The sequence below is a fragment of the Podarcis muralis genome, chromosome 1 (assembly GCF_964188315.1).
Source record: "Podarcis muralis chromosome 1, rPodMur119.hap1.1, whole genome shotgun sequence".
Lineage (NCBI taxonomy): Eukaryota > Metazoa > Chordata > Lepidosauria > Squamata > Lacertidae > Podarcis > Podarcis muralis.
This window is the reverse complement of record NC_135655.1, coordinates 9,580,482-9,593,945: the sequence shown is the minus strand read 5'-3', so window position 1 is coordinate 9,593,945 and position 13,464 is coordinate 9,580,482. Positions and strand designations below refer to the sequence as shown.

Genomic DNA, 13,464 nt, shown 5'->3' with positions numbered 1-13,464 from the left:
AATAAATTATTATTATTATTATTATTATTATTATTATTATTATTATTATTATTAACGGTTGTGGGGAGGCAGGGACTTTCAGTGTCAGCAACTGATGCATGGGACAAGCCCTCCCAGGGATGAGTTGCTGTGCTCATTAGCCCTGACACTCAGCCAAGTCTGAGCAGATCATGTTCTTGCTAATAAAGAGTTAACTCCAACTCGCACCGTGTGATTTACTGTCCACTTGCTCTTGACACTATGGCACCTCCATTAATTATAATACGATTTCCAGCCCTCGTGGTTCTGTAGATTGATTTAAATAGGAACAGAGTAGCTGCCTAGTTCAGAGTCAGACCAATTGGTCCCTCTAACTCAGTATTGTCTCAGTATTGGCAGCGGCTCTCCAAGGTTTCAAGCAGGAGATATTCCCAACCCCACCTGGAAAGGCCCGGGATTGAACCTGCTCTATACCATTGAGCCACAGCCCTTCCACATGCTCAGCTTGTATATTTGCAAATGAAACAATTATGACAAAGACACCGTAGGTCTCTGGTGCTCTCTCATCCAAAAGAAACCAGACCCTAGGTTGCTCTGACTAGGGACTTTTCATTGCTTGGGGGGAAGTACAAACTTGAATGAATGTTCAACAGCTTTCCCTCGCAAACAGGAAACCCAAACCATCATATGAGGAAGGGGCTGTTGGCCTTTTGCAAAAGAAGAAGAAGTAGAAGAGTTTGCATTTGATATCCCGCTTTATCACTACCCGAAGGAGTCTCAAAGCGGCTAACCTTCTCCTTTCCCTTCCTCCCCCACAACAAACACTCTGTGAGGTGAGTGGGGCTGAGAGACTTCAAAGAAGTGTGACTGGCCCAAGGTCACCCAGCAGCTGCATGTGGAGGAGCGGGGAAGCGAACCCGGTTCACCAGATTATGAATCTACCGCTCTTAACCACTACACCACACTGGCTCTATAAATAATAAAACAACTCTATAATAAAACAACAAGTGAGAAAGTAATATGAATTCTGGCTTACTTTTGCACTGTAGACCTTGCCTCATGATGCCCCAAAGCAAAGAGCCGCAGTGGTCGCAGAAGGTGGGCACTTTGTAATTGTGGATTCGGAATTTGTGAGGGATGTTGATTCCAAATCTCTGCTCAGAAATCTGAGGAGGTAGCAACAATAGAGGCTGGTTAGTTGGGAAGGTGGGAAATCAAGTAAAAACACCCACAAGAATATCCTCCTCTCCCTCCCAGCAAAAAATACCATTAATAGTCAATGGAGGACTACAGCTTTCATTGCCTTTCGGAAACAATGCAATGCTTTTCTAACTTGCCTAGTTCTAATTGCCTAGCAAGCCTTTAAATTATTTTATTTTTTTATTTAAAATTTATTAACATATAAAACACATACATATACATTAAACATTACACATACACAACACACTACCTTATTTTCATAACATAAAACATTACTCTATATAATACCTACCAATACTGTACATATCAACATACCTACACTCCTACCCCACATGGACACCCACCAAGTGACTTGACTTCCAGCCGTTCTTCTTATGCTACTTTATTTTTCCAATTAGCTTAAACGCATTCCATTATTTCTTTAACTTCTTCTTCTATCTTGACTATACTCTCCTTTCACTCTAATCGTTTTCTGGATTCACTCAATATCTGTCAGAAATTCTACTTTTTCCACATAAATTTTGATGTATTCCTTAAAGATAGCCCACTCCTTATTCACTTATTCACGGACTTGGCATAAGTCAGAGGATTAAGCCCATTGAAGTGAATGGACCTAAGGAGGTTGTATCCGGCTCCAGGACAAAGGTGGAAGTGGCACAGGAAGATAGGGTGAAGTTACTCCATCTCAGCAGGGTACACCCATCCATCTTTTATCACACAAAACCAACAGATCCTGGCACCAAGTACACATGCAAACCCACAGCCCGAAAATGCATTAAACAAAGTGTGTTGCTCTATAGAAACAGGCGAATCGACAGAGAGGTGAATAAATTACATTGCAATAAGCTGCAGAACCCCAAATGTGTAACTGTGGCTTTACCTTTGTGTTCACCTTGTGACTATTGTTCTGGCAGGTGCAAGCCGTGACAATGAGATGGTGGCAGCGCTTGTGCACGACACATGTGCAAACTGGAAAACAGAGGCAGGCGTGGGGGGGAAAGGGTTGAAAAAGAACAGGAAGGTGAGATCGACAAGAATCACTGGGAAGCCCAATGCTCTGTATTACATATATCAGGGTCAACATCTATTATTTGCCCTGGAAAATGGAAGCACCAAAATTTTTATCTTGTTCTCAAAGGAGCTGCGGAGGTGGTGGGTAGGTGTTGGACTGGAGTCAAAGCACAGGAGGAAGGGGTGGATTTAACCATTTGCCCCTGTTCTGATCCCCTAACACAGGGGTCTGCAACCCGCGGCTCCGGAGCCGCATGTGGCTCTTTTACACCTTTGCCATGGCTCCGGGGTGGATACTAGCGAGGGGAGGAGGCGCATTGTGCGCCCCGACACTCCCCACTGTGGTGGGCGCTGTACTGGCTGTGACGTATGGGGGCGGTGCGTGTGTTAGTCACGCACCGTCCCGACGTCACCTGCCCACCCGTTGTCAGATCGGACATTAAGGTAAGAAACAATATATGCAGTGTTATATTTGTTTTAAATGTCGCAATGGTTTTGCGGCTCCCAGTTTTTTTTTTCTTCGGAAATGGGTCCAAGTGGCTCTTTTTGTCTTAAAGGTTGCAGACCCCTGCCCTAACAGCACCCTAGCTCAGTCGGTAGAGCATCAGACTGCTAATCTCAGGGTTGTGGGTTTGAGCTCCAAGTTGGGCAAAAGATTCCTGTGTTGCAGGAGATTGAAATAGATGATCCTCTTGGTCCCATCCAACTCTACAATTCTAAGATTCTATGAAATCCCCCAAGCTGCTGTTAACTACAGGGGCAAACTACAAACTACAAACATCAAGGCAATTGCAACATTCATAGCTGATGACAGATCTATGTTCCATCCATTTGTCTAATCCTTCCCCTGTTCCACCCCCCTACAAAGGCCCTCTAAGTTGCCACTAACTACATCTTGTGGCAAGGAGTTCCATAGGTTCATCGTCCCCCACATAGGGGTGACAAGAAGTGACAGACCGGACTTCTCCAGAATAGACTGACCATCAATTGCAACCAATATAACTATCAACAGAGATAGTTACAGGTAGGTAGCCGTGTTGGTCTGCCATAGTCGAAACAAACAAACAAAATTCCTTCCAGTAGCACCTTAGAGACCAACTAAGTTTGTTATTGGTATGAGCTTTCGTGTGCATGCACACTTCTTCAAATACGAAAGCTCATACCAATAACAAACTTAGTTGGTCTCTAAGGTGCTACTGGAAGGAATTTTTTATTTTTATTTTGTATCAACAGAGAGGCAGAGAAATTATTTGGCGATATCCATCTGCGTCATATGGACTCCGAATGGACCCTTTCAGATCAAAATGGCCTTAGCTGGTACAGTGGTACCTCGGAAGACGAATGCCTCGCAAGACGGAAAACTCGCAAGATGAAAGGGTTTTTGGTTTTTTGAGTTGCTTCGCAAGACGAATTTCCCTATGGGCTTGCTTCGCAAGACGGAAACGTCTTGCAAGTTTGTTTCCTTTTTCTTAAAACCGTTAATACAGTTGCGACTTGACTTCGAGGAGCAACTCATAGCACGCGGTGTGGTAGCCTTTTTTGAGGTTTTTGAAGACTTTGGTGATTTTTGAAGCTTTTCCAAAACTTTTCCGAAACCGTGCTTCGCAAGACGAAAAAATCGCAAGACGAAAAAACTCGTGGAACGAATTAATTTCGTCTTGCGAGGCACCACTGTATGACTAATGTTGTCTACCAGCACACCCAGAGATATGCATAACCTCAGCCTAAACTTCAGCATGGGCCTGATTCACTGAGAACCAGCCTTGAGTATATCTCCCATGTATTTTAACGGGGTCTGTGCGGCAATAGAAATGGCCAATTTGTGGCATGTGCATTTCGGCGAGAGAGAGATGAGGCACGCTACCTTGGCACTGGTATCCTTGCTTTCCAAATACTCCCCTGTTGGAGACAAAACAGAGAAAGCGCATGACTCAGGAACAGATAAAAGAGCCAAAATCAGGTCAGGTTTGTACACAACAACACAGTGGCTGGGAAAGCAGCAGTGACACAGTTTACAATGCAAATGTAAAAAACAGCTCTTTTGGAGACTTTTTCACCACTCCTTGAGCAGAGTCAGAGCAGACTGACGCAATCACGGCTGATCCTTTTGGCTCCCCACCCCTCCCTGGACAGACATAGCAGGTTCATAGGCTTCTCTTGTGTATGAAAACAAAAACAAAAAACCATACATTTAAAGAAGTTTCACTATTTTTCCATTCTCCTGGCTCAAAGCTGACTCCCCCATGGGAGTCAATACATCAGGCAGAGGCACCTCTTAGCAATTTAAAGACCAATGGATTCATCTGTCTTGCTCCTCTTCACTCCGATACAGGCAAGCAAAAGGAATGACCACAGATCAAAAATCTGTTTTTATAAACACTGTATTGGGTTAGATGTAGGTTAACTTTGTAATAAAAAAAATTAAGGTCTCATATATATATAATAAAGGTAAAGGTACCCCTGCCTGTATGGGCCAGTCTTGACAGACTCTAGGGTTGTGCACCCATCTCACTTAAGAGGCCGGGGGCCAGCGCTGTCCGGAGACACTTCCGTGTCACGTGGCCAGCGTGACATCGCTGCTCTGGCGAGCCAGAGCCGCACACGGAAACGCCGTTTACCTTCCCGCTAGTAAGCGGTCCCTATTTATCTACTTGCACCCGGAGGTGCTTTAGAACTGCTAGGTTGGCAGGCGCTGGGACCGAGCAACGGGAGCGCACCCCACCGTGGGGATTCGAACCGCCGACCTTTCGATCGGCAAGCCCTAGGCGCTGAGGCTTTTACCCACAGCGCCACCCGCTGGAGGGGGTGGGGGAACCTTCCCATTGTCTCAGGAATTAAGTGAGTACCATCTCAAAGGAATGGCCAGACTACCAGGAAAGGCAATCAGATAAGGCATTATCAGGTAACCTGGCAGACAGGAAAAACAACAACATTCAAATTTCTGTTGTAGACCGCCTTTTCTGTGATGTAGGTGTGATGTATCTGAGGGGTGGTCTTGGACTCCAGGGCAGGCAATTTAAAATGTCTATATAAGGGCAGGCACACCTTTGTTCTGGTTCCTCCTCCTTTCTCCTGCGTGTGAAGGGGGCACCCTGTTGCAACAGTTCAACAAAAATCAGGCTTACTAGCTGCTTTGCTTCTCAATATTCTCTGGTTGGCCTCTGTTATTTTCTCCGACTGATGGAGAACCTGCAAAGGACTCTATAAGGGCTCTTGTGCCCCCCATCTTTTCACCTAACTTTTTCTAACTTTCATATATCATCTTTCAATAAAGAAGAAGAAGAAGAGGAGGAGGAGGAGGAGGAGGAGGAGGAAAGAATCCATCTTCGGTAGGCAAAAGCACTCCGGCAAGTGTTAAAACATAAGCCAGACTACGATAGGCCATTAAAGGGAAATTATATAACTCTGTTGGTAGAGCATGAGGCTCTTAATCTCAGGGCCATGGGTTCAAGCCCCATGTTGGGCAAAAGTTTTCTGCATTTCAGGGGGTTGGACTATAATAATAATAACTATTATTTATACACTGCCCTTCTGGCTGGGTTTCCCCAGCCGCTCTGGGCGGCTCCCAACAGAATATTAAAAACACAATAAGACATCAAACATTAAAAACCTCCCAAAACAGGGCTGCCTTCAGGTGTCTTCTAAAAGTCATATAGCTGTTTATTTCCTTGAAATCTGACGGGAGGGCATTCCACAGGGCAGGTGCCACTACCAAGAAGGCCCTCTGCCTGGTTCTAGATGACCCTTGTGGTCCCTTCCAACTCTCTGGTTCTATGGGCTCTGTATGAGACGGCAAATGGGTGCGATGGGGCCCCTCCCTCAATTCATCGAGAGGACAAAGCCAGAGTTGAAAGGGGCAGTGGTTTCACCTAGAAGTCGTTACGTATTAAGATTAGCTGCAGTTCTCACTCAGGGCCACCAGTATGCAAATGAAGGATTGAGAATTGTAGCTCACTGATTGGTTAGCTAGTTGGGAGTTGTTACTGTTACAGGTTACTTAGTATTATATAAAGCAGCCAGCTAGGCTGCAGTCAGTCTGACTCCAGGAACAGTTCTAACTGCTGTAATAAAGAGCTGTGAATCCAACAGAGCTGTTTCCCACTATTTAACAGAAGTAAAGGCAGGGGAAGAGGGGCCACTTGTTTCTGCTTGTAAAAAATAAGAATATGAATTTTGTGTTTTTATTTTGCGTTTTAAAATACAAGATAAAACCATGCAACCATTCAAACTCCGTTTTAAAATTAAATTAAAACACTATATTAAAAACAGGTGTAATGTAACAGAAATGTAAAGTATTGCACTTGGGCAAAAAAAATGAGAGGCACAAATACAAGATGGGGGGGCACCTGGCTTGAGAGCAGTACATGTGAAAAGGATCTAGGAGTCTTGGTTGACCACAAACTTGACATGAGCCAACAGTGTGACGCGGCAGCTAAAAAAGCCAATGCAATTCTGGGCCTCATCAATAGGAGTATAGCATCTAGATCAAGGGAAGTAATAGTGCCACTGTATTCTGCTCTGGTCAGACCTCACCTGGAGTACTGTGTCCAGTTCTGGGCACCACAGTTCAAGAAGGACACTGACAAACTGGAACGTGTCCAGAGGAGGGCAACCAAAATGGTCAAAGGCCTGGAAACGATGCCTTATGAGGAACGGCTAAGGGAGCTGGGCATGTTTAGCCTGGGGAAGAGGAGGTTAAGGGGTGATATGATAGCCATGTTCAAATATATAAAAGGATGTCATATAGAGGAGGGAGAAAGGTTGTTTTCTGCTGCTCCAGAGAAGCGGACACGGAGCAATGGATCCAAACTACAAGAAAGAAGATTCCACCTAAACATTAGGAAGAACTTCCTGACAGCTCGACAGTGGAATTTGCTGCCAAGGAGTGTGGTGGAGTCTCCTTCTTTGGAGGTCTTTAAGCAGAGGCTTGACAACCATATGTCAGGAGTGCTCTGATGGTGTTTCCTGCTTGGCAGGGGGTTGGACTCGATGGCCCTTGTGGTCTCTTCCAACTCTATGATTCTATGATTCAGGTATTGCCTAGGCAGAGTCCCAATGGCCTGAGAGAGGTATCTCAATGGCTGCATTTGGCCCTGAAATAAATGATGATGATGAAATCTTGCCTTTTAAAATAAAAGCTGTGATTCTCAGGATGTGGAATATTTAGGGATGGGTCAATCTCGGTTTCTCTCAGTTCTCCACCTTTCCACATCAGTTTGCAGATTAATTTTCTAAAATCCTTAAAATCCGAAAACTCAGCAGGATTTCCATGTGAATTTATCACACTGCACACATTTTTGTATACAAATTTGGCCTAACAGTAATATTTTTGCAAGGCAATTCTCTCGAACATTTCGGTATGTTGTTTTCACTAATAATATATGCATTCTTATGCATGCTTCGGGTTGAATACAAAGTTCATCCTACTCATAGAGGACCACTGGACATTAATGGGCACAGCTGAGTTAGGTCGGTTCATTTCAATGGGCTTACTCCATATTACTTGGATACAACTCTTTACCCTTCTATATGCAGTTTTGCACATGTTACTTGACTGAAGAACCAAATTTGGAGAAGCGCAAATTTCCAACAATGGCTGCGTTCCGGCACAGATGTTTCAGACAGTGCAAATCAGGCCAATCCACCTTTAAATTTAGGGTGAATCAAATTCCTCCCCCTTCCCTATGGATATTCTACGGGCTGCCTGCAAATCTTCATAAGCAGACACGATGGCTCTGACTATCTTTTCCACCCCTATCTTAGGTCAGAGAGCTGCACTTTGTGCCTCTGTTGTGGCCCCTTCTCTTTGATCTGGGGGGGAGAAATTGTTGCAGGTAGGGCCGTTCCTAGCGAAGGGATTAGCAAGAGACAATGGGAAGACTCTCCATTTCAAAGCCTCTCTCTCACCAGATAAACTCCCGGCAGTGCGAGCAGTACGTGGGTTGCCGCAAATAGGTAGCCATAAACTTGTGCCCATTGACTTGGTGGACTCGCCGCCGCATAGCCCGTTGGCGCTTCCGGGTGAAGTTCTTAAATATTCTGTCCCTCTGGAGAGTTCCTGCGTGTACAAAGGTAAAGGAGACAAAACAGGGAAGCAAATGCTTATCAGTACTAGTTCTCGGTTATTTGCCACTCTTTCCCTTTAATTTTCAACCACAAGTTATCTCAAAACATGATACAGTGGTACCTCGGTGTTATGTACTGAGTTGAATAGGATTCAGAATGCAGCAGTCTGATTGGTCCTAGAACAATAGGATTCAGAATGCAGCAGTCTGATTGGTCCTAGAACAATGCAGCAGTATGATTGCTCCACAGGAGCCACCCAATCCAGCTCCAGGTGGAAGTGAATCCGCAACCTGATTGGCCTACAGGAGAATTCCGGAATTAGCCAATCACATGCAGCCCATTGTGTAAATAATGTATATAAAGCAGATATTGTGGGGGGACTTCCATTCCTCCTCACCACTATGAGCTGAATAAAGAGCATGAAATCCACTCTTGACTCCGAGTATATTTCACTCGGGTTACAGACGCTTCAGGTTACAGACTCCGCTAACCCAGAAATAGTACCTCGGGTTAAGAACTTTGCTTCAGGATGAGAACAGAAATCGTGCTCCGGCGGCACGGCAGCAGCGGGAGGCCCCATTAGCTAAAGTGGTGCTTCAGGTTAAGAACAATTTCAGGTTAAGAACGGACCTCCAAAACGAATTAAGTTCTTAACCTGAGGTAGCACTGTATCTTTAAGCACCTTCATTCCTTGCTCCTCCTTATCTCCTCTCCTCCCCCTCATTCTCTCTGTTCCATCAGCCATCCAATCGCCTTTTGAAACCCAGGATCTCCACTTCTGGGATCATATGGTCCCTATCCTTTCTTTTTTGCTTGCAGATCCTTTTCTGCCCTGGGAGCATATTCACCCAGTGCCTTTCCAGCAGCTCTGGCTCCCGGTGGAGTACAGGGTCAGGTTTAAGGTGCTGGTTTTGACCTTTAAAGCCCTTCATGGCCTAGGACCCTCGTACCTACGGGACCGCCTCTCCCGGTATGCCCCACGGAGGACCTTAAGGTCCATAAATAGCAACACCCTAGAGGTCCCGGGCCCTAAGGAAGCCAGATTAGCCTCAACCAGAGCCAGGGCCTTCTCAACACTGGCTCCAGCCTGGTGGAACGCTCTGTCTCATGAGACCAGGGCCCTGCAGGATCTGATTTCTTTCCGCAGGGCCTGTAAGACAGAGTTGTTCCACCTGGCCTTTGGCTTGGAGCTGGTATGATTCCCTCCCCCTCTTTCTTTTTCCTTTTTCCTTTCTCCTCCTGTGATGAGGCTGCATTTTAATATTTTAATGTTTCAATGTTGTATTTTAATCTTGTTTTTAAGTTGTATTCATTCAACTTGTTTTTATTATTGCTTGTTAGCCGCCCTGAGCCCGGCCTTGGCTGGGGAGGGCGGGGTATAAATAAAAATTATTACATTATTATTATTATTCTCATATCTCGAAGCTCTGTCTGAATCGCTGCAGTGTGATCAGATCGTATAAGCACCCAACTTTCAACCTTGTGCAGTTGGATGCCGGCTGGCTGAAATCGTGCAAATTAACTGCAGAGAACCTAAAAGCTCTTTTTGTGCCAGGTTCCCCCCCCCCCCCCAAGCAGAAATTGCTTTTAAGCTCTCCCTGTTGACCACCTTGATTAGCAGTCTCTGGGATGCTCTCAGGAGACCATGCGTGAACTCAGACATCCCTGAAAGAGCTTGCGAGAGCAGCGTGGCAGAAGGTAAGGATGCTCGCGCAAGGGCAGTTCCAGATTCGAGTACTATACTGTATGGAAACTGTGGCCTTCCAGATGTTGTTGACAGAGGCCACCTCCCATTAACCTCTACCAGTTGGGCCAGAAAGCAACATCTGGGCAACACATTGGATTGGGGAAGATGTATTGCAGTCTTTAAGCTGTGTGCCTCCACCTATATTCAACCTGTATATTTGTAAATACATGCAAACATCGCCAAACACCAGGAAGCCTCCGGTGACCTCCTTCCAAAGGAAATCAAACCTTTGTAAGCACCGCACCCCTGAAATCTTGGCGAAGTGAGGTGCACATAACACTATATTAAGGCTACCACCAGATTAGCTGAGTTTCAAGATGATTAACTGATTAAATTTGCATATGAGTAGGAAAAAAAACCCCAGTGTTCTCAGAAACACCAATAGGAGTGTTAAGGCACTGAATGATGGGTTCCAAAACCTGCTATTAATTTCTTCCAGTTCTTCAGAATGGCTATTTTTAAAGCTGCACATCACAAACTTCCTGTTTCCACACTGACACATGGCTCTTATAAGTGCCTTTACACACACTTGTCTGTCATTCTGCTCCATGACTGGCCAAGGAAAGAGCCAGGGAGCTGTTTCCAAATCACACTCGGACATCGCACATCAGGAAAGGGCTTGGGAACTGGATTCTTGCACACTGAAGAATTTGGACAGACATCTGTTTGTCTAAGGTGGCCACTTATGTATTGCCAAAGAAAGCAAGGAAAGGACTCAGAGTTGCACATGCTGATTTATACGCATAGATGCAAATTTAGCAACCATTGGTTGTATCCAGCTAAATCCTACCCAGTGTAGACCCACTGAAATCAAATTACCATATTTTTTGCTCTATAAGACGCACCAGACCATAAAACGCACCTAGTTTTTGGAGGAGGAAAACAAGAAAAAAAATATTCTGAATCTCAGAAGCCAGAACGGCAAGAGGGGTCGCTGTACAGCGATCCCTCTTGCTGTTCTGGCTTCTGTGATAGCTGTGCAGCCTGCATTCGCTCCATAAGACGCACACACATTTCCCCTTACTTTATAGGAGGGGAAAAGTGAGTCTTATAGAGCAAAAAAATATGGTACTCAAGTCCATTGATGTCAATGATCCATTCCATGACTTAGACAACAACACCCTCTCCTTCTTTCTTTTTTTAAATTTTTTGATTAAATTTTCACAGTTATAACAAAAACAACCTAGCAAAAAGGAAAAACAACAGCAGAAAAACATACAAAAAAACCCTAAACCACAACAATAAAAAACATAATCTTTATCCCATATCCCTTAAAACCCAAATTTTATTTACATTGTTAATTGACTTCCTCCATTCCCTCCCTTCTGAATTTCCTCGTATCTGCATGTAACAGCTTTCCAATATCATTCTTAAACAAAAATATTTCCAGCTGTTATCTAATTTATTCACTTTTCTTACTGTTCTGAATCCCATTTATTTAATTAAATCCTAATTTAATCCTAGGCCTATTTGGTACTTTCAAGGGATTTCTAATTTTTTATATTACAATATTTATTCAAATACCAGAGTTGAAATCGGAACTCTATGAAATTTTCCATTGTGAGCTTTGAAACGGATTTTTCAGAGCGTTTTTCTATAGCAGTGTAGATGCAGCCCATGACTATAATTTAAACAGGAACACACAATTGTAAGAAAGACTGTGAGCAGGCGACTTGTGTGCCTAAGTCAGTTTTCCAGCTGCTTCTAACTGTCAATGGGCAACTTCATATATGCAACTAGACTGCTTCCCAGTTGCTTGACCTTGGATTGTTCGATCTGTGCTCCTTCTGCAACCCTGACTGGGTCCCTGTCCCCTGAGGGTGCTCATGGTAATGGGACGCCCATGTTAGATTATATCCAAAGTGCAAGAAGGAATCACTCCCCTTCCAATCACTAGGGCTTCCAGCCTAGAAAGAATGAGGGCAGGGGAAAGCAAAACCTTCATTGTGGGCGGCTGGACTAGATGACCCTTGGGGTTCCTTCCAACTCTACAATTTTGGTTCTATGGAAACTGGCAGGTGCAAAGCAAGCTTATTTACAAGCTAGTCCACATGTTTCTGACTTGTGGGTTCTTCCAGAGGGGGACACTGTTCAATGTATAATACACACACACACACAAACACACACACACACACACACACACGGCTTTTCCTGGGGGGGATGCAGGGCTCCGCATATCTCTAAACATTTTGTAAATTTAGTGGGAGAAGAAACTAAGAATTTAAAATCGTCAGTTCTGTTGGTAACCCCGATGGTGGCCTCATTTCCTGTCACTGTGTTTCCTGAGTCTCAGACGGAATGAGAGTACCCCCTAAACATTTTTTTAAAGAAAAAAAGCACTCTGTGTGTGTGTATGTGTGTGTGTGAAATCTATACCACCCTTCATCAGAAGATCACAGGGTGTTTTACAACCTAAAACTATATACCATAATAACAAACAGAAACACCCCCACACAGTTCTTTTTATTGTAAAGTCCATTCTGGTTGATATTCATGGAAAAGCCTCTCTCTCTCTCTCTCTCTCTCTCTCTCTCTCTCTCTCTCTCTCTCCATTTGTCTAGACTACTAATGACCTCCTGATTTACATATTGAGAAGTTTCCCCTAAAGCAGTGGTTCTCAACCTGTGCGTCCCCAGTTGTTGTTGGACTACAACTCCCATCATCCCTGAGCTCTGGCCTTGCTAGCTAGGGGTGATGGGAGTCGTAGTTCAACGACATCTGGGTACCCACAGGTTGAGAAAGGCTGCCCTAAAGGAAGAAGGTTCATTATTTGGGAAATTTGGAAATAAGTTTGGAATTAAAATGGGCTGCACTTACAGATGTCCTCTTCATTCCCCTTGCATTTCCATAACACTCATTCTCTGTAGCCTTAGACAGAGCAGGGTCTTATAAGCAGGTGAGGGAGACACATGCTTTAGAGTTGCCAGGTCTTCTAAGACTCACACCTTTAGACACAGCAGGTGGAGCTTGAGAGCTAAGAGGTGGTACCTGGCAGTTCATAGGGTGGAACCTGGTGGGATAGGAGACAGATCAGAGGAAATTCATGGTAATGCCTAGTGCTCCAGGACTGAAGCCCAGTGAATATCATGGGATGGATGGAGTGGCTGAATGACAAAATGTACCGTATTTTTCGCTCCATAAGACACACTTTTTCCCTCTTAAAATCTAAGGGGAAATGTCTGTGCGTCTTATGGAGCGAATGTGTGGTCCCTGGGGCTGGGGGGGGGGACCCGGGCATCCCCCGCCAGCCCCACAAGCTCTGGGAGCAGCGGGAAGGCTCTTTGGGGCTGCAGGTGGGGGAAAGCTGGGCTTTCCCCACCGCCAGCCCCACAAGCCCTGGGGAGGCTTCGCACGGCTATCCCTGGCTTTTGCAGGAGGTGGGGGAAGGGACAGAGCGAGGCTCTCTCACTTCCCCCACCTCCCGCAAAAGCCCCCAAGAGCCGCACTCCCTGTAAAGAGCT

The 13,464-nt window shown here is 45.0% G+C and overlaps 1 protein-coding gene across 1 annotated transcript in view; it reads right to left on the bottom strand.

Annotated features, from left to right (window-relative positions):
- PRKCH (protein kinase C eta) overlaps positions 1-13,464 on the bottom strand; it is a 115,060-nt gene that overhangs the window by 62,347 nt on the left and 39,249 nt on the right. Inside the window, exons 3-6 of the mRNA XM_028740062.2 lie at positions 8,098-8,248; positions 4,055-4,089; positions 2,060-2,148; positions 1,016-1,145 (exon numbers count right to left, since the gene is read on the bottom strand). Coding sequence (XP_028595895.1) covers positions 1,016-1,145; positions 2,060-2,148; positions 4,055-4,089; positions 8,098-8,248 — 405 coding nt within the window. The remainder of the gene's footprint in view (positions 1-1,015; positions 1,146-2,059; positions 2,149-4,054; positions 4,090-8,097; positions 8,249-13,464) is intronic.